The sequence below is a fragment of the Protobothrops mucrosquamatus genome, unplaced genomic scaffold (assembly GCF_001527695.2).
Source record: "Protobothrops mucrosquamatus isolate PMUCROS unplaced genomic scaffold, P.Mucros_1.0 scaffold_66, whole genome shotgun sequence".
Taxonomy (NCBI): Eukaryota; Metazoa; Chordata; class Lepidosauria; order Squamata; family Viperidae; genus Protobothrops; species Protobothrops mucrosquamatus.
The window spans coordinates 438,477-466,101 of NW_015386142.1; the positions used below are offsets into that span (position 1 = coordinate 438,477).

The 27,625-nt window shown below is 37.3% G+C and overlaps 2 protein-coding genes across 2 annotated transcripts in view; one reads left to right on the forward strand and one right to left on the reverse strand.

Annotated features, from left to right (window-relative positions):
* ATM (ATM serine/threonine kinase) overlaps nucleotides 1-5,374 on the reverse strand; it is a 61,625-nt gene extending 56,251 nt beyond the window's left edge. Inside the window, 6 exon segments of the mRNA XM_029283539.1 lie at nucleotides 427-665; nucleotides 1,379-1,544; nucleotides 2,567-2,731; nucleotides 3,913-4,058; nucleotides 5,077-5,189; nucleotides 5,270-5,374. Coding sequence (XP_029139372.1) covers nucleotides 427-665; nucleotides 1,379-1,544; nucleotides 2,567-2,731; nucleotides 3,913-4,058; nucleotides 5,077-5,189; nucleotides 5,270-5,341 — 901 coding nt within the window. The 5' untranslated portion in view covers nucleotides 5,342-5,374.
* A 381-nt stretch (nucleotides 5,375-5,755) lies between these two features.
* On the forward strand, nucleotides 5,756-27,413 carry LOC107284846 (protein NPAT). Its single transcript, XM_015812967.1, has 18 exons — nucleotides 5,756-5,825; nucleotides 10,414-10,532; nucleotides 11,774-11,834; nucleotides 12,357-12,429; nucleotides 13,626-13,666; nucleotides 14,916-15,146; nucleotides 16,078-16,156; nucleotides 16,545-16,689; nucleotides 17,311-17,402; nucleotides 17,482-17,569; nucleotides 17,844-17,943; nucleotides 18,641-18,766; nucleotides 19,653-21,257; nucleotides 22,322-22,437; nucleotides 22,535-22,637; nucleotides 23,467-23,524; nucleotides 24,532-25,618; nucleotides 26,689-27,413. The coding sequence occupies exons 1-18, from the start codon at nucleotides 5,756-5,758 to the stop codon at nucleotides 26,764-26,766; spliced, it is 4,272 nt and encodes a 1,423-aa protein (XP_015668453.1). The 3' UTR covers nucleotides 26,767-27,413.
* The last annotated feature ends 212 nt before the right edge of the window (nucleotides 27,414-27,625 follow it).

The following is a 27,625-nucleotide window of genomic DNA, read 5'->3' on the forward strand; positions in this document are numbered from 1 at the left end:
TCCTGTATATCAGAGAGCCCATTCGATGTAATGGTTAAGGCATCAAGCTAAAGAATAGGAGAGCATGAGTTCTAGTCGTGCCTTGGGCATGAAGCCAGGCAGGTGGCCTTCGGCCAGTCACTGTCTCTCAGCCCTAGGAAGTAGGCAATGGCAAGCCACTTCCAAAATCTTCCCAAGAAAATTGCAGGGACTTAGACAGACAGACCACCACTGTATAAATGGTTTGCATTATCTTCTTCCAGAATACTTTCCCATTTTAATCTGATGATTTCTTGATGATCTCCTGTACAAAACATTAACCAGGTCCACCATACAAGTTGAGCAAGTTGACCCAGAATCCTCCCATACTTTTCCAATACCAACATATAAAAATTACATAAGGCCCTGGAGAATTCAACCCATATTATTTCAAAGCTTTCCATGTACCTTCTTCCTGAGTTTTAGCTCCATTTGGATGATGAATACAAATCTGAAACTGAACAAACTGAATGATCTGTTCCTTCAAGGCATCTTTTGGTTTGTACTGAGCCCATATAAAAAGCACAGTTGATAGAATTTCCTCTCCTGTTTTGCAAACTTGCATGCGGTAATTCATTCCATAAATGGGGAAAAACACATTAATGGCTGCAAAAATGTGGTCGAGGCCTGCAAGGTTTCTTTCTTGCCTACAATATAAATAAGGCATATTTTTATCAGATGCTGAAGAATCCAACCATAGGATCTATGATTAAGCTTGGAACTACAATATATTTTATTTGTTTCCCTTTCTCTATAGCAACATACATCTCACACCACACCTAGACAATTATTACTATAAAGACAGCATTATAAGAATCCAGGAGTCATAAGTATCATAACACTTTAGAAAAGATTACAGTTATTGAAAACTGCTAGTGACAGATCAGCAGTTTCAAATAATCCCATAGCTATCTAAAGTCACTCTTTATTGTCATGAAAAGAAAGGTGCCAGTTGATTGTGGTTATAGAACTGACTAAATGTAATACATTCTACCTTTCAGAAAAGACCAAACAGAAATTATAGTGCATCCTGAATTCAGAAGAAGCATTTAATAAATTACTTCATTAGACCAAGCAGGGCTCAAGACTACAATTCTTCATGAGAAGAAGTAGACCTTAAAGACATTTTATTTCACAGAGTTCCAATTTCTTAATTTTAAATTTGGCCACAATAGAAACATGAAAGTAAACTAGTTACAAAAACTGAAAACATTTGACCTATCAGTATGATACAGAAAATATTTAAATCTTAAAATGAACTCAGCAGTTATCAGATTAATGGAAAATTAAATTCAAAAAATGTTTTGTAAGGTATCATTTTACATTCAAATTTGACTCAGCAAAAGAAAATGCTATTTACCTTGCACGATGTACAACTTTTGAGAAGAAGTTCAAAATATCTGAATTGAACTTGTCAGTTTGGAAACAGAGGCCTCTAGTTAATGTATAGATTATTCTAGCCACCAAAACTTTGTTAACATCTCCAGAAGGATTGAGAAATAAGTTGAAGTACAGATTTTGGAGATCTAGAGGAGCAATCAAATTCATTAATGAGATTACAAATAATTGGCAACATAAATAAAAATTTTGCATGCATTTCCGCTATTCATTCTTGTATGTCAGAATTGCTTGAAATTCCTTCTGCAAAAAAAATCTCCCGCCTTGGAATGAAACCACCCTGTAACAGCATCGTGAAGCGCATTGTTCATCACTGACTACAGACGGCACTTCTTGCCTCATTGTGCACGTCAGTTCATCCATCTTTAAACTTGCGATACCATTGACGTACAACACCTTCACTCATCACGTTTGGTCCGTAAACATTACAGTTCGCGATGAATCGCAGCTGCTGATTTGCACACAAGAATCATATCACTGCACGCACTTCACATTTGGTGGGATTTTCTATGGCAGGATTCAGTTTCAATTGATCTAGCGAACGAGTCAACTGCAACACAACTTTCTCCTTCCACTCGTCACTGCCTACTGAACTAATGCGCACGGCACCATAGGACGGCCATCGTTATCCCCGCCTATCTCTCGCACATGCTCAAACGGAGGTGTATTTCCGAATTGCCCTTGTACTTTATGGAAGTCAGAGTCATATTGCCTTAATTTGAGATAAGAGCACCTGGACTCTTTTCTTCAGCTTTGGATTTTGAGGACCCCAGCTTCCCCTACCCTTCTGGCATCTATGATCACTAATTACACCAATAAACATGAAATCTGAAAAAACTGCAGAAATGGCATTATTGGAAGTTCAAGAATTGCCAACCACATGATAATCTTCGGGACAACTGCTTATTTCCTGTGAAGGCTCCAGGCATTATTTTCCGCTAAATGCTATTCAAGTCCATGACAGTTATTTGCACTGCTGTAATCCTGACTTGTTTTAATTGACACAGTCCTGGTTTTTTTGATATGATATAAAACTATCATTTTTTTTCTGGGCTACCACAGAAGGTCAACAGTTTTGAGTTCAGGGGCACTTGCTCCTAAGCATTTGCACAAGTCCAGTGAATATCAGACAGGAGTCACATCTACTAACCTGACCACTGTTGTGGTGATATTTCACACCAATATTTCCTCACTTTCAGAATGTCCTTAAGTAATATGCTATTACAATCGGCCCCATAAATAGCATATCTTGATGACTCATTGATTGTGTCTATTACATAATTCAGAAGCTCCTGACATTTTATTCTGGGGGCTCCTGTGTAGAAACAAAAGATAAATATGAGCTTTTAGCAAAACAGAAATAGTACATGTATAAGTTAAATCTGAAAAGATCCACTATATCTGCAAAGCTTAAAAGAATCATGTTTTTAGATGTATAATGGTAGGTTTATAATTATAAATTATAGATGTATAATTTAGGTTTATAATGTTTCATGGAATGGAGCTATATCATGTTCAAAATCTATTCAAATTACCCAAATAAAATAAAAACAATAGTTTTGCAACCTTTGTACCTCTTGTACCTTTGCAAAGATACAGTATAATTTTGGATTCATAATTTAACTGCAGTAGAACTTTTGAAATGCTTAATATTTTATCTTAAAAATAAATAAATGGCAATCTAGACATTCCAATTCTCCAAACTGAGAATACAGAAGGCAAAATCCAATTGAATTTTATTTTAATAATAATTACAAATTATATTCCTGTCAATTACTGCCACCCATCTGCCTGCAAAACTATATTTTACCAAGCATAAAAAAGTGGAGCAGCTCCCAAACTGCCAAAAAGACAAACAATAAATTAAATTCTTTCATTTAATTTATTACACCAGCTTTTTTATCCACAGGATTTTCAATACATCATCTTACTACCAACACAATACACAAGGCAATTAACAGTCTAAAGCAGTGGTGGCGAACCTATGGCACGGGTGCAGAGGCGACACTCAGAGCCCTCTCTGTGGGCACGCGCACCATCGCCCCAGTCCTAGGCCTTCAGCTGGGTTTTATAAAACCTTTTCGCTTTAGGCCTCTGCCGCTGTGTGCAAAAAAAAAAAAAAAGGTTCAATCAGTCAATTTCAACTTCTCGCAGGAAAAAAAAGATCTTGCAAAGTTGGAATTGATTGAACTTTTTAGTCCCACCCAGTCTACCGTTACCACCGCAGCCACGCCCACCCAATGGGCCACACCCACCCAATGGGCCATACCCACCCAATGGCCACACCCACCCGACACCCGACGATGCATAAGTGGGTTTTGGGTTGCAGTTTGGGCACTCGGTCTCTAAAAGGTTTGCCATCACTGGTCTAAAGTAAAATATAAACAAATATAAATTATTACAACTGACACAATCTCCATTATTTATTATTATACAGATATTGTCTCAACCACAACTCTTTAAAGTCTTAAGTATTTTTAAAGAAAAGACACTCACTTTTATTGGCACACATGATGAAATCCTTAACCAAACTACTGAACTGTTTCATCTTTTTCTGACGTGTTGCTTGGCTTGATGCAGAGGCATTTGATTTTGCTGCTCTGACACTCTCAACCTCTTTCTGAATATATTTCTGCAAAAACCTACAAAAACAATAAAAAGGTATTGTCAATAGATACATAAGCTATTTAAACTAAAATTCAATCATATATTTCAGTATACATTATTGTCCAATACTGCCAGTTCCTTTATTATCAAAGTGCCATGTAATTCTCCACTGCCTGCACTTCGGCAAAATAACAAATCCACCTGATAACTAATCATAAATTAAGTAAGTATCTTACTCACATTGCACTACATTTTTCAGGGTGAAGTATAGTTTTATACATGATATTGGTTAAAAAAAAAGCATTGGTAATAAAATTTCAGGCAACCAGGGAATGAGACTAAGAAAAATGAGAGATGATCTGAATACAGGTAGCCCTTAACATATGACCATAACGGAGCCTGCCCATTACGACTGCATGTCTTGAGAGTGGTTAAGCAAAATGGCCTAACGACCCTCACTTCCTGCTCTCCCTATTATTCCATTAAATTCCATAAAAGGTGCAGATCATTAAGTGAAGAATGAGGGTCTCAGGATGGAGAAGGCCCTCCCGAAACACTATGCTCCACTTCCTGCTAATTGGGTCCCCACAGGCCTTCTCCTCCCCTACCGGATCTCTGAAGGCCTTTTCCTCCTTCCCACTGGGTCCCTACAGATGATAGACCTGATTCCCACCCCACCACAGAATTAAATCACCTAATCTGTTCATTTGGGGAGGAACTGTTGGAAATTTCCCTTAATGAGAAATGTGTAGTGTGCATGTGTTTTTAGACCCACCTACTGCAACTGAGGGCATCCATCTTAAATTTTTTTCTATTTTACTTTGTTTAGGTTTTTATTCCTTTTTATTTTGATGTTTTATTTCTCTGTCTTTTATTGTATGCTGCACACAGTTCTTTGGGATCAAGATAAGCTATAAAACCATTGTTGTCAATAATCTTTGAATTCTGGCAGAAGTGGTCTAAATAATTACTTCCAACTCTATTATTTTATTATTTCTTTATAGGAGGCGGGGAGGGGGGACTGTTTGTTGTGATATACAATAAATACCTTACCTGAATACAGCATCCCAGTTCATCTGTTTTCCGTGTTTGGAATCAGAATTCCGATCCAGCTGCTGAACTGTTTCTGGATCACAGATAAGACGCTTGAACTTCTCAATTTCCTTCTGTATTTGTACAGAAACACAAAAAATATGTAATATTCCCTTATTGCAATGTCATATTTTTGAAAAGGAATTAAGCTTACCTTTCTTTCCATAGCTTTGTCACTTCCAAGCTGATGACAGCAAGCCAACAGATTATGAATTGCAAGATTCATGGTTCAATCAACGTGTTGTGAGTGCACATCCAATATGAACCTAAGTTTGTAAAATGTCAGTAAGGTTAACAACAAAATGTAAGAACTTCACTGAATTAACCCATTTAAAATATTTGAGCTAGCAAAAAGCATTGCTTCCAAAATATACACCCATCTTTTCACCAAGTTGATTTTCTTCAAACAGGAGAGTATTTTCACCTATATCATGATAACCTATGTCATATAAGTTAAATAATTAAATTAATTAAAAAATAAATATTTAAAGTATTTTATCTACTACACACAGTTTCTTAGGAATGATTATTTCTGGTTATTTGATAGATTCTGGTCAACAGACAAACCCCTTAGATGTGTATATATTCTTAAGAACCTCTTTTATATATAATGGTACAATTTGTATAAATGTGAGCAAACATGGTTTGTCATATTACAGATCTGTCACTCTTGGTTGTAATGATTGTTGAAATCAAAGAGATGGACAAGGGTCAGAAGAAGCCAAATTTAGGCCAAGTGACCTGAACAAAAGGACTGCACAAGTTGATGGCACTGAAAAGCACATACCTATTGCTTTGATTAATAAAAAGAATGAAACTTTTTATTAATCAAACATTTTGAGTGTCATTTTTATGTGTCATCATTCGTTCTTGTTTTTTCACCTGCTTACGCTTCTTTTCCTAGCACTCTAAGCAAATATGTAGCATGCCACCCTACATATAATTTAACCTTAAATCCCTGGAATTCAGCACTTTATACAGAAGCTATTTAAAAGCTCCATGTTTCATCCTGCTCTCCAAGCCAGGAGTAGTTGGAATTCCAAGCCCTGCAGTTTTCTTGGCACATTTTTTTCAGAAGTGTTTTGCTATTGCCATCTTCCTAAAGCTGAGAAAGCGACAAGCTCAAGGTCACTCAGCTAAGGCTGGACTAGAATTCACGGTCTCCCGAGTTCTAGCCTGATGCCTTAACCCAGTGGTTCTCAACCTTTTTAATGCCGCGACCCCAACCGGTCGTAAGTCGAGGACTAAACCGGTCGTAAGTTGAGGACTTTCCCTGCCCGGGAGCGCCGTGCATGCATGATTCCGCCCCCTGCTCTGGCCGAGGCGTAGCTGGCAAGCGGCAGAGATGGAGCAGGCCGACCACCAGCTGGCCCAGCCCAAGGGAGGTAAGGCACCCGCCGGAAAAGGGGGGGGGGAAATGGCAGACAAAAAAAATGGCAGACAGCCTTGCTTGGCGACCCCCGTGAAATGGTCGATCGACCCCAAATGGGGTCCCGACCCACAGGTTGAGAACCACTGCCTTAACCATTTTACACCAAGTCATCCTGAATTACAATTCCAAATCATCCTTTTACGACTGTTGCCTGTCAGGCCGGGATGATGGGAGTTGCACTCCCAACAAGCTGTGGAGAAGGCTAGGTTGGAGGGGGGGGGAGAGAGTGAGCTATTGCTTCTTGAGGAGAGAGAAAACAAAAACTGTTTTCATTCCCCTGAGGGGAAGGGGAGGGGAGAGATAGACACAGAGAGAGAGAGAGGGAGAGACAGAGAAATTAAGAGAGATGGAGGGAGAGAGATGGGGGGGGGGGAAGAGAGAGAAAGACGAAACCGACTAGGCCAGGGGTAGGCAACCTTGGCTCTTTTATGACTCGTGGACTTCAACTCCCAGAATTCCTGAACCAGCACAGCTGGCTCAGGAATTCTGGGAGTTGAAGTCCACGAGTCATAAAAGAGCCAAGGTTGCCTACCCCTGGACTAGGCGGCAAAGGAGGAACGCGAAAACTGTCAAGGGGGGAGGTTCGCGCGGGAAAGCCAAGCCCGGACCTGAACGTGGGTCCCCCGCGGAGGAGGGTTCGGGGGTCTCGTGCGACTCCGGCCGCCGTTCGCTCTGGCCCATCAGGCGCGCGCTCGGGTCGTTCTTAACTCGCCCATCGCCCACGTGGCCTCGAGGAGGTTAACAAAAAAAAAAAAAAAAAGCCGCGGAGAAGCGGGAAACGTTTCACCCCTTCCCCAACCCGGAAGCGGAAAAGCGTTTGTTGTGGCTCTGGGCTCGGAAGTCTCGAAGCGAGGGGGCGGGTTGGGGCTTTTGGCGCTCGCTCTCTTGAGGGGAGGTTTGGGCGCCTTTCCGAGTGGAGAAATCGGGGACGGGGGGGGAGAGAGAGAGAAGCCGTCGCCCTGCTTGGAAGCGGGTCGCGGTCGCTCTCGCTCCCGCCGGCGGGTGAGGTGAACGGAGTGCTGGTTCCCGTTTTCCTCACCATCATGTTACTGCCGTCTGACGTGGCCCGTCTGGTCCTAGGTAAGCGCGGAGAGGGACCGGGGCCAAAGGAAGGCGAGACCCTCTTCGCTTTCGTTTTTACCCTACTTCATCCAGTAGGCTAGCCGCGTCAGGAGCTGAATCGTTGATTTATTCAGTTGACCCAGTTTTACGAAGTCGCACGACCCCCCCCCTGGACCGCGATGCTGACCCCGCGGCCTGGGTTCGCCCAACGGGTTAGAGTCTAGACCAGTGGTTCTCAACCTTTTTAATGCCGCGACCCCAACCGGTCGTAAGTCGAGGACTAAACCGGTCGTAAGTCGAGGACTACCCAACCGGTCGTAAGTCGAGGACTTTCCCTGCCCAGGAGCGCCGCGCATGCGTGGTTCCACCCCCTGCGCCGGCCGAGGCGTAGCTGGCAAGCGGCAGAGACGGAGCAGGCCGACCACCAGCTGGCCCAGCCCAAGGGAGGTAAGGCACCCGCCAGAAAAGGGGAAAAAAATGGCAGGCAAAAAAAATGGCGGACAAAAAAAATGGCGGACAGCCTTGCTTGGCGACCCCCGTGAAATGGTCGATCGACCCCAAATGGGGTCTCGACCCACAGGTTGAGAACCACTGGTCTAGACTGAAAAGTGAGCTGATTCGGGGTTCAGCGTGTCGTGGGAAGACGGGCAGTGCCGGTGTGGGAGTGGCAGGCCATTGTAAGAGAGACCCCGCCGCCGTTTCTTCAAAGAAAGGACGGGGAACTTTTTTCCCAGGCGCCCGGCCCGTCTGCTCAGAATCGCTCCGAGGGTGGTTGACGTTTCGCGCTCTTCTCCCTCCCGAACTTGTTTCCCCGGAGCTCCGTCCTCCAGTAGCCGGCGTGGCTGTGGATCTGCTTTCCTTGCCAAGCCTGACTCAACATGGTTTTGCATCGTTTGGTGCCCAACCATATTGAGTTTGAGGAGTTGGTTCTTCTTCTTTATATACAGGTAGTCCTCGGCTTAACAACAGTTCATTTAGTGACTGTTTGAAGTTAGAACGGCACTGAAAAAATTAACTTAGGACCATTTTTCACACTTAATGACCCTTGCAGCATCCCCATGGTCATGTGATTTATATTTGGATGCTTGACAACTGGTTCATATTTATGACGGTTGCAGTGTCCTAGCGTCATGTGATCACCTTTTGCGACCTTCTGACAAGCAAAGTCAATGGGGAAGCCAGATTCTCTTAACAACCATGCTACTAACTTAACAACTGCACTGATTCTCTTAACAAATGTGGTAAGAAAAGTTGTAAAATGGGGAAAACTCACTTTACAAATTTCTTGCTTAGCAACATACATTTTGGACTCCATTATGGTCATAAGTTGAGGACTACCTGTAATATGCCGTTCCAAATCACTTTCATTGTGAGATATTAGAGCTGTGCAGTCCCCCGTGGCTTAACTTTCACGTGTTCATTTGTATATGGATGTATTGTGGAGAAGATTCCAGTATAGGTAGTCCTCGGTTTCAGTTACGATGGAACTGAAAAAAATGACTTATCACCTTTTTTCACACTTATGACCATTGCAGAATCATGGTCACATGATCAAAATGCAGAGATGTCGACTGGCTCATATTTATGACAGTTGCAGTGTCCCGGGGTCATATGATCACCTTTTGTAACTTTCTGTTGACGACTACTTGTATTAGAAACTGGATGCCTTTAAATACCCATTTTCCAGAAAGTGAAAATAAAGTATTTCTTGCACAGATATCCTGTTTGCAAGCCTCTTAGAGGTAGGCTCTTGATGGAATAATTAAAGCTTTGGCATAATTGAGCACAGCTCTGTTGCTATTCTTGTATTCCTATAGGAAAGAAAATAAGATATGAGATCCTTTTCCATCCCTCCTCTTGAAATCTTATTCTTTATTATTTGAAGGAAAAAATGATATAAAAGGTCAAATATTTTTCACTAATCAATATGCAGGCAATTAGTCTGAAGAATTAGCCTGTGTGTAAAATAGTAGATGCAAGCTTTCACATTGAACAGAGTCAGCTGGATAGCTGAAATATTTTTTTATATTTTGGGACATTTGCATTGTTCAATATTGTTTGTTTTCTTTTGTCTAATTAGGGCAGTATATCTCCACCACAAAGATTTTGAATTTATGGCTAAATTATGTAGAATCCATTTGTTGTTTTATTGGACTATGCTTCTTTTTATAGTATTTCTGTCACTGTCGGCAGTCCACTGTCGGCAGTAAGATAATTTTTAAAAGGCTATAAATAATATTTTAACAGAATGTATGCTATGACACACATCTTTCAGAAAATATAACACTGTGCATGTATACAAAAGATAATCCATGTATAACTTTATTTAAAAGTTACTGTAAGTTTTTGTATAATTGTCACCGTCTGTTAAATGCAGAATCATTCAGAATCCATGTCTATCAAGTGAAGTGTTCTGTTTAATTACACAACCTTAAATAATGCATAATAGATTTGTTTACATTTAAAGGGAGAGTATTTCTGAAAACATACCATAAATTATTAAATATATTGAATGTCACTTCCTATACTAAGGCATTTGAAATTATTTACAAAATATAAAATACAGTAATAGTAGATAAAAACCTACCTAAACATATACATTGTAGAAAGAAGGGGGAAAAGAAAACAAAGACAAAACTAATAAAAACTGATAAACATTCATACACAGAAAGATGTTTGAAATAATATGGGGAATACAATGCATATATCTTTATTTACAATCAAACACATATACCTTGACATTAACAAATGTTTTATCTTTTCATAATGATGCACAGATTAGAAAAAAATACTTCTCTTTTCAGGTTATTTACAACAAGAAAAGCTTTTAGTCACATGCAGAGCATTTATATTGGAAAGTTCAGATTTAAAAGAATATGCAGAGCACTGTACAGGAGAAGGCTTTGTTCCGGCTTGTTTACTAGTAAGTAGCATGCATTTTTAAAAGAGATTATTTCTCTTTATAATCTCTTAAATCTTGCTGGAATAATTAATATTTAATGTAATTTATTGAATATCTAGACTAACCAACTCCAGAATTACTCAAAGGGGCTTCACAGAAATAAAAGACAACACTTGTCTGAGAGAATGATGTTCCACATCATTGCCAATTTAAAGGGGCACATCCAAACCCTATAAACCAAGGCTTAGGGGAAAGGTCATGTTTTTAGGGATCACTTGCAGATGGGCAAGGTGGGAGCTGTACAAATCTCTAGGGGGATGCTGTTTGAAGAAGCCAGTATGTTGACAGTGAAGATCCAATGACGTAGCATCAGAGATGAACGTTGAGGGCTGGCAAACAGGAGCAATCTTGCCATTGAATCAATTAACCCTGAAAGTGGCCCTTCCTCAAATTCCTTCCATATCACATATAGAGAGTAAAGCAGATGACCTTGTCACAAATATGCAAGAACCATTACTTAGGCAGAGAGGGCTGAAACGTTCTTTTAACTCCTGGGAAGCACATAATATTTAGAAGCAGTTCACAATGCCCCTCTGATTCTTTAGAGTATAGGAAGGAGAAGAGAGATAGCACAATCAGATTTGCAAGATTCTTTTATAATAGGGTATAGTTTTCATATGAAGTTGATTTTCTGGTCTTCGTGTGGTTGATATCGTCCGCCTGTCGCTACTTGACACATACCTGCCCAGCAAAGCTTCCGTTAACAAACTCTCCATTCCCCAAGGCCATCAGACTTTTCCAACTTGCACCTGTACCCTATGCTCAAGTCCCTGCCTCCACCAAGTACACCTGCCCTTAGGAGTCAGCAGTCAAGAGGCCTAGTTAAGAGGGAAATTGGTAATATAAACATATACCTCACAATCATTCACACACATGACAAGTCCTGTCCAAAACACACAAGGTTAAAGGTTAGGCCAAGTGGCTGACATCAGCCCATCGCAAACAGATGAAAAGAATTCAGCAGGCCAGAAACTAGGCCAGTCCTCAAAGAACCATGCAACAATGGGGTGACCCGTCTTCCACTGACCCCTCTTTGACACATTGCATCCCAGAGAGAACCAAGGCCCTGCCCAAGAGACACCACTTCAACTACACTTTGCCATAAAGATAGGGTAGGTGTTCAATGTTTTTAAATTCTTTGGGGAAGTGACATTTTTGCAGTGTTTTATGATATAGTTTAATATTGTTCTTTCTCTTCTCAGTCTCTCTTTGGAAAAAACTTAATTACCATATTGAATGAATACATAGCGATGAAATCAAAAGGTAGGTGTGGGTAAAGGGTGGGAAATAGATGCCACATTTTATTGCTAGAATTGGTTTGCTTTGATTATATTGAGACAATATTGATCTTATACAATTAAATGTATGTATTTATTGAATTGTAAGCAGCATTGAAATCATGCTTTTTAAATAAATTTAATATGACTTAAACATATAAGTAGCTCTCGACTTGTGACCATAGTTGGGACCAGAATTTCCATTACTAAGCAAGGCAGTTGTTAAATGAATGGTTGTAAGTCAAGGACTACTGTAGTTATGAAGTAGAAAAAAGCATATCAATTAGAAAAATAAAATGAAATAACATTGATGAACTGTAAGCAGCAGAAAGGAAAAGAGCCTCAATAGCCATCATTAAATGAAAAATACTGAAATAAAGATCAAATATCAAATAAATTAGATATTAGAAATATAGTTTCTTGGTTGAGTAACAGTTGATTCACAGATTTTCCACTTGTAATATCTTTAAATTTTTTACAACATTATATATATATATATTTTTTAAAGAAGCAACAAATGACGTTCCAGCAATGATGTCATCTTTATGGAAGAAGTTAGATTATACACTTTCTCAGATCAGGTAATTTGAATTTAGTGCAAATAGTCTGTAAATCTGGCACTGCTTATATTCCTGTTGTTATTGAGAATTCAATTTTCACATGCTTTTTTGATACTGCAGTCTCTTTCATATTGATGTCCCATGGACAGCCCTAATTTGTTGAATGAAACCAGTGTGGTTCTTGTTAAGAGCGCAGTGGTGGGGAACAGGAGAAATTGCACTACTAACAAATGTGGCTCCATTAGCAGAAAAAAAAATGTAATTGGATTCTATCCATTATATTTTATAAAATTATTATCTTATCAAATAATATCCAAATGCTAAAATAACAACACTATTGGGATTCATAAAAATTATTAAAACCTGAGTATTTCAACAGGACTTTGACGGGGATACAGTGTATTCAAGAGGCATTTTACTTGTATAAGAATATATATTTATTCAAGGTTATAATTGTTCAGTATATTAATATTTTATTAATATTGTTTATTGATGATTACTTTTATTATTTGTTATTGCATTCATATAAAATAGGAATGCTAGCTACTTGTTGAGTACCTGGAATGCTATATAAAGCTGCTAAATTAAATTAATAAACATTGTCATTTTAAGTAAATTATTACGGTCTTAGTTACAATAGTCTAACTGCTGTCATTTTTTTAAAATCCATGAGATAGATGTGTATATAATTGTCAAACAAAAAAAACAGATCTTGATAACTGCAGAAGACTCATATGATGTCATCAGTCAATAGTTTGATGCCTGCAGGATCGTAATTCCTATAGCCCTTGAAAAATAAATATCTCATTTTAAATTATTGTACTGCAATCTTGCAAGATCACACTTTATGAGATTTCATGTACTTCAATGAAATCACTCAAAATTTCAAATTTTTACAATTTTCATGTTGTTAAGTATTGTACAATTTTGGCATTCTTGCACAAGGCTACATTGGTGAGATTGCTGTAAATTTTGCACAATTTCATTTTCCCATCTCAATATTGTGCATGATCACAGGATTGTGCTTGCTGTCAGGAACTGATTCTCCTATGTTATATGATATTGAAATAGCATAAAACAAATAAGAAAACTGTCAACTGAAACTTTTTTTTGCATTTATTTCTGTACATATGGTTGTCACATAAGTATTCTACATTTAATATTTATATACTTATGTGCTGCATTTTAACAGAAACTTAACAATTCCATTTTTGCAGGAGCATGCAGAATTCAGGTGGATTTTCTGCTCATCAACGGAGTATGTATTCGAAGCTATGTTATGTGGCTTGAGTTTACTATTAAAAGCCTTTCATACATTTAAATCATAGTTAACTTAGAAATCAATCTCATTAATTTCACAAAGAGTTTGTTCTAATAAAGCATGCTAGTGCAGCTGCTTTATATTGGACTATACAATATAGATATTGGATACAAGATCTAGATGTTAGACATTTATTTACTAGCACAGTTTCCCTAGCTTTTTTTCGATCATCTCTATGCAGTATTTTCCCATTTCTCTGCGAAAAGCTTTCTAGTATTCTACATCCATGAGGTGAGGAATGCTAAGACCTGACAATTCTTTTTTTTCAATAATAGTATCTACATCCTCCCTCTGGAAATTAGATAAAGCCCCCTCTTATTAGCTTCCCAAAAGTTGATTAAAACAGCTTTTCCTGATAGTATTTGGGGATAATTGACATGATCAAAGCCAGGCATGTCAAACTCGTGATGTCGCACGACGTATTGCGATTCCCCCCCCCATTGCCGGCAATGAGGTGGGTGCAGTTTTGGCGTCACGGGCTGGCAGTTTGACATGCCTGATCTAAGCTATTTAAATGACATGGTCTATTTAAGGTCTTTATGGCTCCATATCGTGAGTGTATCTTTATTTTCTTACTGTGGATATTTTAATATTATATATTTAGATATTTTATTGCTGTTTACTACAGGCAGTCCTTGGAAATTGCATTGACATACAAATTTAATGAATAAATAAGCAAGCAAACATACTTTCTCCACTTCTTGCCACAATAATAATCAGAAGGTGTGGGGGCAAGAGATATACCTGTGACTCAGATCTAGAAATGATCCAGAAAAATGCCATGTACAAATTCAGTAAATTTTCATTAGTTTTAGATTGTATTATTCTAGAATATGGCACACATTCCTGAACCTGAATATGTATCAAGACACCATAGCATTCATTGATGCCAGTTATATTTGCCAACAGAAGAATAAATGCTTTCTGGCTCAAAATTAGACATGAATGAAGGAACAAAAAACAATAGCCTTTATTTCAATGCCAAAGCCGACTCTCTAAAACTTAGTTGACTCTTGAAATTATTTTGCATCTAATTTAGATGCATCTAATTATTTTTGTTTAATGATTTATGCATTTTTAAACTTTGTACTTTGCATAGAATCATGTACATAAGATGTGTGGTCATATAAATTTGCCAAATAAATAATGAAAGATTCCTTGTTCCTTTTTTAACATTTACTTAAAGGTCGCACTAGAAGTGCAATTGCAGATATGAAAAAGCAGAAGTGCCTTCAACAGTCAGCCTCTTCTAATTTAGGATCATCACCTGCAGTTTATCAGCCAGAACAACTAACATCCACTGCAATGACCGCCACACAGATTGTTCTTAAACCAATTATATCTTCAAGTCTGGCTCAGACAAGATTGAATCCTTCTTCTATATATCAGGGCCAAATTCAGGAAAGCCAAATTAACAGTAAGTTTAATGAACCGTTTCTCAAATAGTGGACACAAACTATAAGCAAACTGTTGAGAAAGTCATGTGACCATTACAGTATAGAATTTCCTTTCTGCCACTAAATATAGGTAGTATAAAAACTGTTTCCGTTGAAAATAACATATGTTCATCCTCAAGTACCAGGTTTTCCTGTGGGTTCATATTGTAGACATATTTTAGCTTACTATATGTGCTCCCCTCTGTTTCTAAATATCTAAATATTGCTATATAAAATTAAGGAAAAGCCTAAAGAAACTAGCCAACATTTCCTTTACTCAGTCAATTGTATTTTTCTGTCTGAAAATTGCACCTTTTTTAAATCTTTATTTCCATTATTTGGTCTTTTACTGCAGTCTCCTCTTTATCTCAGACATACTTTTCTGCATTGGGCCCACATCTATTTCAGATAATTGCCAACATTCGAGGAAATAAATAAAGATAGATAGATAGACAGACAGACAGACAGACAGACAGACAGACAGACAGACAGACAGACAGACAGTTAGTTAGTTTTAGGATTACTGGCCTATATGCTACTGTGCTAATAATCTTCAGCAACTAGATTTGTCTAGCTCTATTTTACCAGCTAGCTAGGGTTTACAATTCCATTCTCTTTATCCTTTTTCCTACAGCTTCAACCTGTAATACCATCTCCTAGCCCCACATTTTGCAATTGAAAATTAAACTGCTGTATTCTTAGCTGGCACAAAATAGTTGCTTTCTTCTTATTTAGGTTTTTCACAGTCCCATCTTTGGATTAAATTCAAAAAGAGAGTGCTAGGTTTTTTCCAATCAGTGTCTCACTCATTTTCTTAGTACTGACAATCACGATTCATTATTGATACCCTAAACATCTTAAACAAATCAAAGCTTAATATAATTTTGTTCTTAACTGCATTTTTTAAAGCAGGTGATTCCCTCATTTTGGTTTCTGCACTCCAAGAGCGAAAGCTTAACTCAAGTGTATTGTCTCCAGGAAAAAGAAAAAGGTAACAGTTCCCAGCTTAAGTATTTATAGTGTATGTATCTCTTGCATATTCAGAATTTAGATCTTGTGCATAAGGAAAGGTGTGAAAAATGAGAAGCAGAGAAAAGGTAGGTGGTTCTCGGTTCATATTAATCTCATTTTACATTTCCACTGACATGTTTATGAATTTGGATCAAGACATTATATCTCACTTTTGCTTTCTTTCATTGTCCTCTTGGACTGCAAATTATGCATCTAATTCCATTACAATTCCACTGGATTCATTGATTCCTCTGAAACATGTTAATGTTGAACAAAACATGAAGCATGAATAGATAAGATAATGCAGGAGCCATGAAGTTCTAGCCTTAATTATATGTTCTTCCCATCTCATATTTAAAATATTTCAGTGACTCACAGAAGAAAAGGAGTACTGCATCATCAGGACCACAGTTGTCTAATTGTAGCTTACGAGAGTCTTCTGTAGTGGAAAAAGAAAGCTCTCCCATGGAAGAAGAAAGTGAGCAACTAGAAATTATTGATGGTGACCTTCCTGTAAGCCATATTTTTTAAAAAACAAACTTCATATTTCTCTTTTTTTACCCTCTCATCCTTTTTGGTATGATTATCCCAGTTTTGTATATGTCTTGGTGTGCAGGGATTTTTCTCCTTAAAAAACTTTCCATATTTCCATGAATTACTATTCCTTTCTTTGGGGATGGGGTTTCTAAAGCATTTCGTGCAAATATTTTTAATCCTTAAGAGTTTAAATGCAAGGCTGTGGCCAAGGTGAATAAATCCCCATTAGCTATATGGCAAGAAAATTATGGCAAAAGATGGTTGAGAGTTTTCAAGGTTGCTTTCATCATCCAAATTGCTGCATAGGTACATGCGTACTACAAATATGGTCTTGGGTCTTTTCCTTTTTAAGGAACCGCATCTGCAGTTTAGAGGTATATAGAAAAATTAATAAAATTGGGACCAATTTCTAACTTTTTAAGATTTAGCTGATCATTGCACAAATGTCATATTTGATGCTCCAATTAAGAAATTATACAGTATATGGGAATATAAATCTACCAGAGGGGAGAGATTATTAAGAGTGCTGGTGGGATTAATGTTTCTTTTGTAAACCTTGTGAAAACAAACTTGGACTACTTCAAATTTATTTCCTAGCAAATGATTATTGAAAATGCCAGAGAGAAAATTTTGAGCAACAAATGTCTTCAGGAGAAGCTAGCTGAAAATATTAACAAGTTCTTGGGCAGGTAATAGATTTCATTTAAAAAAACTATTCAATCTTAGATTATTCCTGAATCATACTAAATATTTACACATTTTTCCCAGTGATGGCAATATGGCTCAGACAGTAAAACAGGCAGAAAGTGGTCCAACAATACAGGAGTCTTCGATTGATGAATTTCTTGGTCTTCAGGTAAGAGCCTGATTTTAATACATACAATATTTAGGTCTCATAATGGATAAATTAAGGCTTTGCTCAAAGAACTACATAAATTGATAGGCCTCAGGTTGTGCATTTGTCTGCCTACTTTTTCTTCTTTTCTCGGTTCTGATTAAGATAGGCCCGCAAAGTATTCCTGTGGATCTGAAAATTTGATTGATAACCTATCTAGCTTTCAGGATATTTTTTGCTCACATAGAGAAAACTAATATGTTTTAACTGATATCTGATTATTTTTACACACCAGCAAGGAGAAATTCACATGACGGAAGAAGCCATCCAGGAGATTCTAGAGCAAACAGAATCAGATCCAGCATTTCAAGGACTCTTTGATATATTTGATTTTGGTATGGATTATTCTTCACTTTAAATATCATGAGTTTTTACAATGGTGAGTTATTTCCAGTCAACTGCACTGAACTCAGTGGGACTGAGAAGAAAAGTATTAAGAGTGTATGAAAGACTTGCTCTTTGACTAAACCAACCCTTTGTGTCCATATATTTTAACAGAAAATATAAACAGATACTCTCAAGAACTTTAGCTTTCTAGTCTGATTGAACTCTTCCATTAAAAAGATACTATAGTTTTCCTGTCATATGATTATGAATGACAAGTTTTCACAGTTCCAGTGCAGATTCTCATACTTTCTCAGTTTTTCCCATCCTGCATTTTCCAAATGTATTTTGACTGCAAATTCTAGAATTCCAACATATGTTGCTAGAAATTACATAACTGGGGGATACTTGAAAAGATTTTTTTACTGTTGGTCAGACATTTCTGTCATATAAACAAGGAGTTTCCATCCCATCAAAACAGTTTTATTAGGATTTCAGTTCATATTCAACTTAGAGTTTTTAGGATATCAAATAGATTATATTGGACCATCTACAAATATTGTTATTTTGGGCCAGACATAATTTCTAAAGAATGGTTTCAAGTGTGATGTTGATGACAAAAAACCCGAACCCTTAATGCAGTTAAGGAATTGATTTGGATTCTTCCACCTTATGTTGAAGTTAAGACTTTTTTCTTACTTTAAATAGGTAAAACCAAGAATTGTAGAAATGTTTCTCAGGGTATTCCTACACAGAATGGAACAGATAATTCAATGTTGGTGGATGAAGAAAACCTAGAAGCACTTGAAAGTTATATGGGCACTAAGGAACTTGGTAAGCACTTCTAAAATCCGCTATCTGGTTTCCTTAACATATAAGACTATTATTGATTTCAAGACTTACTATCGTGGATGTTTGGAGTAATGCCTGTTATAAAATTGAATACTATCTGTGGGTCAAGAAGATTTCATAATGGCTATAATATGCTCAATTTGTCTTTACTATGTAAAGGATAGTAATTCTTTTTGAAATACATAGAATTACCTTTTTGCAAATCCATATAAAGTCAGGCTGCAAACTGATGAATTGAAATTTGAGTTACAATTAAGTTTCTATCTTCCTTTTAAAAACCCAAGGATTGTTTTAGACAGCCTAATAACTTCTCTTTACTACCTTTTTTCTTTTCCATAAATCAGCTTAGAATACCTGCGGTTGCTAAAATGTTGACTTTAGTGATAATATATCAGTATTTCCATAATTGGAGAAAGAAATAAATCCATTTCTGATTTGTCTTGAGGCAAAAGAAAGGAGAGTTCTTGTTTGCTTCATATGTATAGTTTTGTATGCATTATATCTAGTTGCTATATTTATTCATGCATATGTAACCTCGATTATTTGTTACCAATTCTTGGACTTTCTTACAGAAAGAACCTTCTTCAGCTCCACTATATCCTTTTTTTAAAGATGCAGTGACATAACTGCACACAACATTTCAAATGCATTCAGTGAATGAGCAATGCGGATTTATTCTGTGCGCTATCATATGTCCTTTGAAAAAGATAGACAGGAATATTTTTTATCCTTTTCATATTATTCATCTTATCCTTTAGAGATAGTTTTCATTAAAAATCAGAAGGCTAAAAATAACTGTTAAGAAACATTATCCTGACAAAAATATACAGAAGATCTGTTCTAAATTTGTTGTGTTTTTATATTGTAGATGATAATTCCCATGAGAATCTACCATACACAGATGATCATTCAAAAGAAGCATGTGTCCTAAAGACTGATTGCAGTGAAAATGATTTGACTTTAGAACAGCATCTAAAGATACAAACTGTAGTGTCTGGAGAATTTTCTTCAGGCTCTGAAGTGAGAAGGCAAAGTGGATCAATTGAAATGGAGACACCTGACCAAAGAATCAAGCAGAAATCTACCTTTGAATCTGGGCAAAATCAGTTTCCTAGTACTGAGCACAACGTAGATTCTTACAACGAACAAGGAACTCCCACAAGGAATTATACAATTGATAAGGATGTATTATGTCAAGGTGTTCAGAACTTACCTGATTTGCCGTATAATCAGTTGGATACTTCACAAACAGCTTTATCCGATAGAACTGAATGTTGTTCTTTGCCAAATTACATGCTAGCCGAAAAAACAAGTGCAAAAGTGCTTGCTCCCTTGAAATCTGATGAAAATGAAACTGTGAACAAACTTAATGAGAATTGCAGCCATTCACAAGAAATTGCTGAAAATTTACAGCAGCTAACAGACCAATCATCTGTGTTTCCTGTATCTGTCCAGCAAAACCGAAACAGTCCTAGTTCTTCTGATTGTCAAGGCTCAGATAAAGTGGAATCAGAACCTGCTGCAACACTTGTGGTTGAAGCATCCAATCCAAATGTAGTAGAGCTCCAGCTTGAAGTTGTTGGTACTTCCAATAGTCTTAATTTGGACGATCCAGCTACAGACCCAGAGCCTTGCTTAAAATATGGAAACCAGAAATTGGAGGAGTCTGAAATAACACAGGTAGAATTGCAAGAGCCATCATCTTCTACAAAAGCAGATGCCGAGTGCTTATTTTTAACTCCTGACAATGAGAGGCCTACAGGAACAACTATTGAGGCCAATCCCGCTACATCTAGTGAGTGTCGTTCTCCACTTCCAGATCCAGCAGGTGAATCAAGTCCAGGAAACAAAGTTGCTGGGAGTGTTTCATCTAGTAATCAAGGCACTGGTGTAGATCCTTCTAATATTGTTTCCTTAAAAATTATTATTAGCGATGATCCATTCATTTCATCAGACACTGAACTAAACAATGCTGTTTCCAGCATCACGGGAGAGAATGTACCAACTATAATATTATCTTCTCCAGCTAAATCACCATCCAAGATGACAGGAACATCTAAGTCTATAGCAGCCGAAGAGTCTGAAAGGCCTGGAGATTCAGCTTTGATGGAACAGAATCTTTTGGTTCTCAGATCTCAAGATTCGGTTGTGAGTTCACTCAACATACAGAACGAAGACTGTGCAGTATTTTCAGTTGCTGGCACAAGTAATGTTTCCAAGAATGGAGAATTTATTCAACTGATGCCAGCCACAAGCACATCTTTTGGCAGCTCCAACAGTGTTTATATTACCTCCTGTATATCTGAGCCAACAGCATTGAGTACTAACGTTACTCCATCAAATTTAGTTGTGTTTCCTAGCAATTCAACGTCTCTTGCATCACAGGTTCCAATGGCACCACAGTTACGGACACCTCCTAGGACAAACGGTTTGTTTGCCATGAACCCATCAATGTCTCCAAACTTTTCACAGGGTAATTATTTGTGGACAACTAAATGTTTGCTTGGGTTTTAAAACAGTTGGATTTTAATGTGGTGTTGGTTGAAGGTACTTTATAACAGTCAAATAAAATTATAGAGACTGATAATAAAAATAAATCATATGGGCAAAATTTATATGATGGTGATTGAATCGTAGATAAGTTGCAACCAATTGCTGTAAGCAAATTGGCTTTTATTGGCAATTGCTGAATTGGAATTTTTAGCATGATGACACCAGTGTCCATTAGATTTTTAATAAAGAAAAAAAATCAAAGTTGGGTGAGTAAATTAAGATTCTGACTTGGTCAAAATCAAGGACCATGAAGACTCAGTAATATGTTCACATAGAAAGATTCATATAGAAGAGAAGTCTATTCAAGCACTACGGCTTCACTTTTTTTGTTTTCGCAGCCACTAAACTTAAGCTGAAAGTCACATCCTGATTTAATAGAATAAGGTACAATAATAGTATGTAAATGATTGCCTAATCCTTTAATCTCTACTATTTCTTGATAGATAGAGCTCAATTGTTTTCAATTTGATAGTTTTCTTCAGCATTCTTCCAATATTTTTAACAATTCTAATAGATCCTATATTTAAATATGCAATATTTTGACTAAGAAACATATAATATAACTGAGGTATAAATACAGTAGTGCTTAAAGTTTGTGAACTCATTTGAAAGTTTAATATTTCTGCATAAATACGACCTAAAACAATTCCCACACAAATCCTAAAACTAGATAAAGAGAACCCAATTTAGTGAATTAAAAACATACTTGTTCATTTATTTTTTGAAAAGCTGTACCTTTCACTGTAGTTTCAAAACTGAAATTAGTTTATTTAGTTGGCACTACATTTTTTGCTGCTCACAGTTTGTTCTTTCTCTGGACTGCTTAAAGCCTATTTAGATATAACTTCTAAGGTTACTAGGTTAAATTTACTTAACTTCAATTATCAATATTTGTCTTCAGTATTTTCACTGACTTACATAGAATGAGAGAGAGACAGGGGAATGTAAAATTGTATAGTTCACATGGATACCTTAATTTTTTAGGGTCCGCAATTATAATTGCTTCTCCGGTACAGCCTGTATTGCAAGGAATGGTAGGAATGATCCCTATATCTATAATGGGGCAAAATGGAAATGCTATCACAGATCCTTCCCGACAGGTAAATGCCGTCTTTGAAAAATACTGTTTTTATTTTTATTTTTTTGAGCTAAAGAAACTTTCAGAAAACTAATTTCTATTCCTTTCACCTTTTAAAGATTCTGCATATGCCATTCCAGACTTCATTGAGCAGTGGAGGTGTTCCTAAGCTTCCTCTTCCTCCAAAATCTCATAGGATACCAAGAAGTAAATCAAATGGAGGTAAGCAGAGGGCCTAGGCAGCACAAGGTTATAGTAGTTCCCCTTGCTGAAGGTGAGGTGGTAGTTGTGGGGAGCTTGTGTTCCACCCTGTAGTCGTTGAACCATTTATGAAATTTCCATCTTGTCTTCTATGCTTTTCAGGCTCTTTACTATTACTGAAGGAAGCTGTCAAAAGGTTTGGGTTAATGCAGTTAATGCTCAGTTCTATATCGTTTCTCTGTTTATCGTCTCTGTCCAAGGGAGTCTTGAATCAATGCTTTAAGGCAGTTTGGGATTTATAAGATTGACTATTGAAAGCATAGAAAAGTGCTGCATATGTGGAACTTAACATTCATGTATTTCCTGTTTTTGTACCAAGAAAGCATTCAAGGCAGCCAGTGATGACCGGTGTGTGCCAGGACAAAATTCCCTGGGTGCTGAAATATGACTGCCCAAATGTTGAGAATTATATGATTGACTCGAGAGTATTTATATAACCATGCCACATGCATTATTTACAACTATATTCCCAAGTACTTATTTTAGTTCGGCATTAACTTATTTGAAACCCATACAGTTTTATCCACATCTTCAAATCTGCAAGGAGGCCCTTCTCTCTTACTACCTCAGAGCAGTCAGGTTGGAGAGTAGGAGGGAATCATTTAGGAAATCTCATTCTCTCACGTGATTTTTTTTTTTATGTGCACTTCAATTTTTTAAAAGCCTTGAGAAATAAAAAGTGGGCTCTGCACTCAAAAAGGCATCCTAAAATAGTTTGTGACTTAATGTAAAACGAATTGCTTCTTGAATGCTATTAGTAAAAATTATTTATTTTCCCTTAATCATTTAGGAAAGCCAGGGCTCAGTGGATCAGAACCTGTACAAAATCCCGGTTCTCGAATTCAAAGGTCAGTTGTTCTTAGTTTGTATCACTGCTGGACATGGAGAAATGTATCATTATAAACCAGCAGCCATTGTTTCAGTTTACAAAATTGCAGAATGTAATCATGGGAGTTACTGACAAACATGAATTCATACAGTATTTCTTCATTTGAGTGATTTGGGATTGGGCAAGCATTGCTGTGGGTGGGAGCGATTTATGACTTTCCCTGGGGGTTTTCCCATTGAGATCTCTTGTGGGAAACAGTCAGAAATGATCACAAGTGTTGATTACATGATGTAATTGTGAGCTGGGCACCTGAGTGCCCAGACCACAATCACATGACCGATTGCTACAATGGCCAGAATTTCAAGAGTTCATTGTACGTCCATTTTTTCAGCACCACTGTAACTGAAAGGTCACTAAATGAATGGGCATAAGCCAAAGACTACCTGTAATTGCTTAGGCTAATATTCTTCATGCCAATCATTTTCAATGAGTGTTGCCATATACTCTGAGGAGACAGTTCCAACTGGTTTTATGTGCATGCTACAAATACAAATACGTACAGGTAAAACTTAAAAGGGATAATAAATAAAAATAATATTCCTAAACAAAATATCCCAAAGATACTATTCAAAAGGCAACTGGACTTTGATTTTTTTTTCCTTGAAAAAGTTTCACTTCAGAACTGAAAAACTTCTTGGATGAGAAGCAAAATGTTTTCAAAGGAAAAAAACAACAAAGTCCAATTACCTTTTGGAAAAAGCACCCTTGGGACAACCATAACCTGAGTGATTGAGAATCTCCATAGACATCTGAACAAAATATGTTGTTATGGATCCTTCTCTTCATTTCAATAAGGCAAAATAATCAATTTTAAAATGTTTAGCATTTTATATCGTCCTTAAATCCATTTATTAGAGGTGATTAAGATCAAACCAACTCAAGCACCGAGCGGTAGTTTTAGATACTAAAAATAATTAAAATAGAAATTTCATGCAAAATTGTCAAATACTATTTTTTTTCTTTCAGAATTGGAAACTCAGACAAAAATATTGGTGTGGATTTGAAAAAGAAACTAGAAACTGTGCCAGCTGATACTACAAGCCCAAGTTTCAAACAAAATGGCAGTCACAGAAGAGTGCTTTGCTTTGATACCACCCAAGCATCACAGAGAGAAAAGAATGAGAATTCTAAGCTCTGTCAAAGCTCTTCTAATACTGTGCTTTCATCAACAAAACCTCAACCTGGCAAGAGGGAACGTGAAAGAACTCTGCCAAGAATTTTATGTAAGCCAGATATTACTAGCAAAAATCTGGCTGTAAAGGAAAGCCAACTGGAAAAAAAAGGTTCGGGTCCAGGACTAGCGTCGGATATATTAAGAAAGCAGACGGCAAATAAAGAGAATGAATTAGAAAGGAATATTGTCCCCCAAACTCAGGAGGTGGCAGCCTTATCCAACAGCCAACAAAGTCTTCATCATGAGAAGAATTGTTCCTCAGCTCAGGAAGTAACTAAAAAACAAGGGCTTCAACCAAATGCCAACAATAAAAATGCAGGCATTTTACCCTCAAAGGATCCCAAAAAAGAACAAACAAAGTCTCCCAGTCAAGTCAACAGCTTGACCGGTCCTTTAACTAAGCAAGCTGTGGAAATGCTGTATGATATTCAAAGGCAGAGCCCCACTAGTAAGCTACCTGAAAATGGGGAACTGCCAGTACCCCGGACGCCTTCAGGTACTAGTGACAGACATTCAGATGATACCTTTGATATAAGGACGCCAACCTGTAAAAGGTATAGTGAAGATAGTACAACACCAAGGATCATGGTTCCTCCAGCTACTCCTGATCTGCCGGCTTGTAGCCCAGCAAGCGAAACGGGTAGTGAAAACAGTGTTAGCATGGCTGCCCACACTTTGATGATACTTTCACGGGCTGCTATTGCAAGGACTAATACAACTACTCCACTGAAGGACAATACTCAACAGTTTAAGTCTTTAAGAAGTGCAGCCAAAAAAAGAAAGCAGGAAGACTCAGTTGATTGTGAAAAGAATTCCAGGACTCCCAGTAAAAAGGATATTCAGAACTTTGCATTGCCAATAAAAAAAAAGAAGATAAAGGTAAGCAGGTGTTTTTTTTTTATTTAACAGCATGACATTATTTCTATAAGTTTTTAAGAAGAGACTGGGCAGCCATTTGTCCGAAATGGTGTAGGGTTTCCTGCCTGAGCAGGGGGTTGGACTCAATGACCTCTAAGGTCCCTTCCAACTTATTATTATATTAATTATGTATAGAAGAATAGCAATCAATCCCTCATTTTGTCCTTGAGTGCCTTTGAGTCATAGTTTTCTTCGCAAGTTTTTAGAAGTGGTTTGCCCTTGCTTTCTTCCTAGGGCTGAGAGAGTGGGACTGGACCAAGATCATCCAGTTGGCTTCATGCTTAAGGCAGGATTAAAATTCCCGGGGTTCTGGTTTCTAGCCCAGTGCCTTAACCATTGCACCAAATTGGCTCAATTAATCCCTGAACAGCCAATATTGAGGACCATCCCTTCCCAGTGTATTCTACCATGTGGACAAGAAACATTTTCCCTGTAATTCCTACTTGTATTCATGTACTTTGGGGAAGAAAATCCTCCTCTTGACTTGGTCACTGTTTATAGCATACATCCTTCCTCTTTTCTATCCATTAAGATAGGCCATTTTCAGGATAAGGATTTGACCAAGACAGGACTAAAAGTAACTCCTTCCTAAAAGAAATAAAAAAAATATTGATAATTTTGACACAGAGTGTTTACTTATAGTGGTAATATTCTATACCATCGCCCCTTGGTATGAAGCACCTGTTTACTAAACTGACTTACTGCTTATGATACTTACAATAGTGCTTAAGGCTAAACCTTAATTCTTAAAATCTTAAAATCTGCAACTAGTTTAGCGTCCGTAAGGGAGCCTGCTGTTTATCTCCTATTAAGAATGGTTATCTGGCAAACATCTTACAGAACGGGGCATGGGGCAGTTTTACTATCAGAAAAAAAAAGTTTGATACTCTTGCATACAGTCAGGATTGGAGCTGGGAGCTTAAATGATCTGTTGTATGGAGATTTTAGCCATAAATTAATACTGAGTCAAGTCCTGCAGAACTAAAGACACTAAAGAACCTTCATTGGCCATAAAATATTTTATTTTTCAGCAGAAGAAATTACCAATTGCCTTTCCTGCAGAAATGGATGTGGATAAATTTTTATTATCATTGCATTATGATGAATAAGTGCCAGCTGTATTCAAGCACAGATGTTCTTCAGCGCGATGGAGAAAAGAGAACAAGTTTAGGATTATATTGCATAATCCATTAAAATTCAACTTCTGAAAACAAAAATCACCCTGGATCTAAAGAACTTAATGGATGTTTTCTGAGTGAGCCTTTAAAGGTTCTATGTTAAATTTGTAGTTTATTTTGTCATGTAATTATTGTACAGATTTTCAAGTTGCAAAAGAACAAAATGCTACTTTTATTAACACCAGGTGTTGACTATGTTTTTCTAGAATTGTTTTAGCAGGTTTTCATGGTGTCAAACACCTCTTATCCTAAAGATGCCTAGAACCAAGTCCGCTGAATTGTGGAGTATTTTTAGATTGTGTGCCTAGGATTGGACCACATGGTTTAATCGAAGCAAACTTCATATAATTGGATTTGGATGAATAGACTTACTATATATACTTGCAGATAACCTGAGAATTTACAGTCGGTGCCAAAAAAGCACCCCAAGAATTGGGTTCAGCTTATCCATGAGTATATACTGTAATGAAAGCCTTAGCTGATTTTGTATTGAGAACTCTTTCCTGTTTCCTTTTGTCTGTTTTTTCCCCTTTAGTTGTAATCTATCATAATAAATAGTTTTCAGCTCTCTTACTATACATAGATATTTTAATAGACTTCTCATTTACACAATATAATTTATTTAAGGATATGTTTTTTGCCTTTAGGGATACAGATTTAATTTTGATAAAACCTTGCTTAACTTGTTTAAGCAAGTGAATATTTAAATATATATCCTGAAGATGTGACACCATTTGCAGTAGTGGGCATCCCACACAATTAGAACAGCATGAATGGGAAAGCAGAACTG

Bases quoted from the DNA above. Each gene is read 5' to 3' on its own strand.
- LOC107284846 (XM_015812967.1), top strand. From the start codon at position 5,756: ATGGTTTGTCATATTACAGATCTGTCACTCTTGGTTGTAATGATTGTT. The intron at 22,638-23,466 runs GTAAGCAGAGGG...TTAATCATTTAG, and splicing joins AAGAAGTAAATCAAATGGAG to GAAAGCCAGGGCTCAGTGGA. The intron at 23,525-24,531 runs GTCAGTTGTTCT...TTTTTCTTTCAG, and splicing joins CCCGGTTCTCGAATTCAAAG to AATTGGAAACTCAGACAAAA.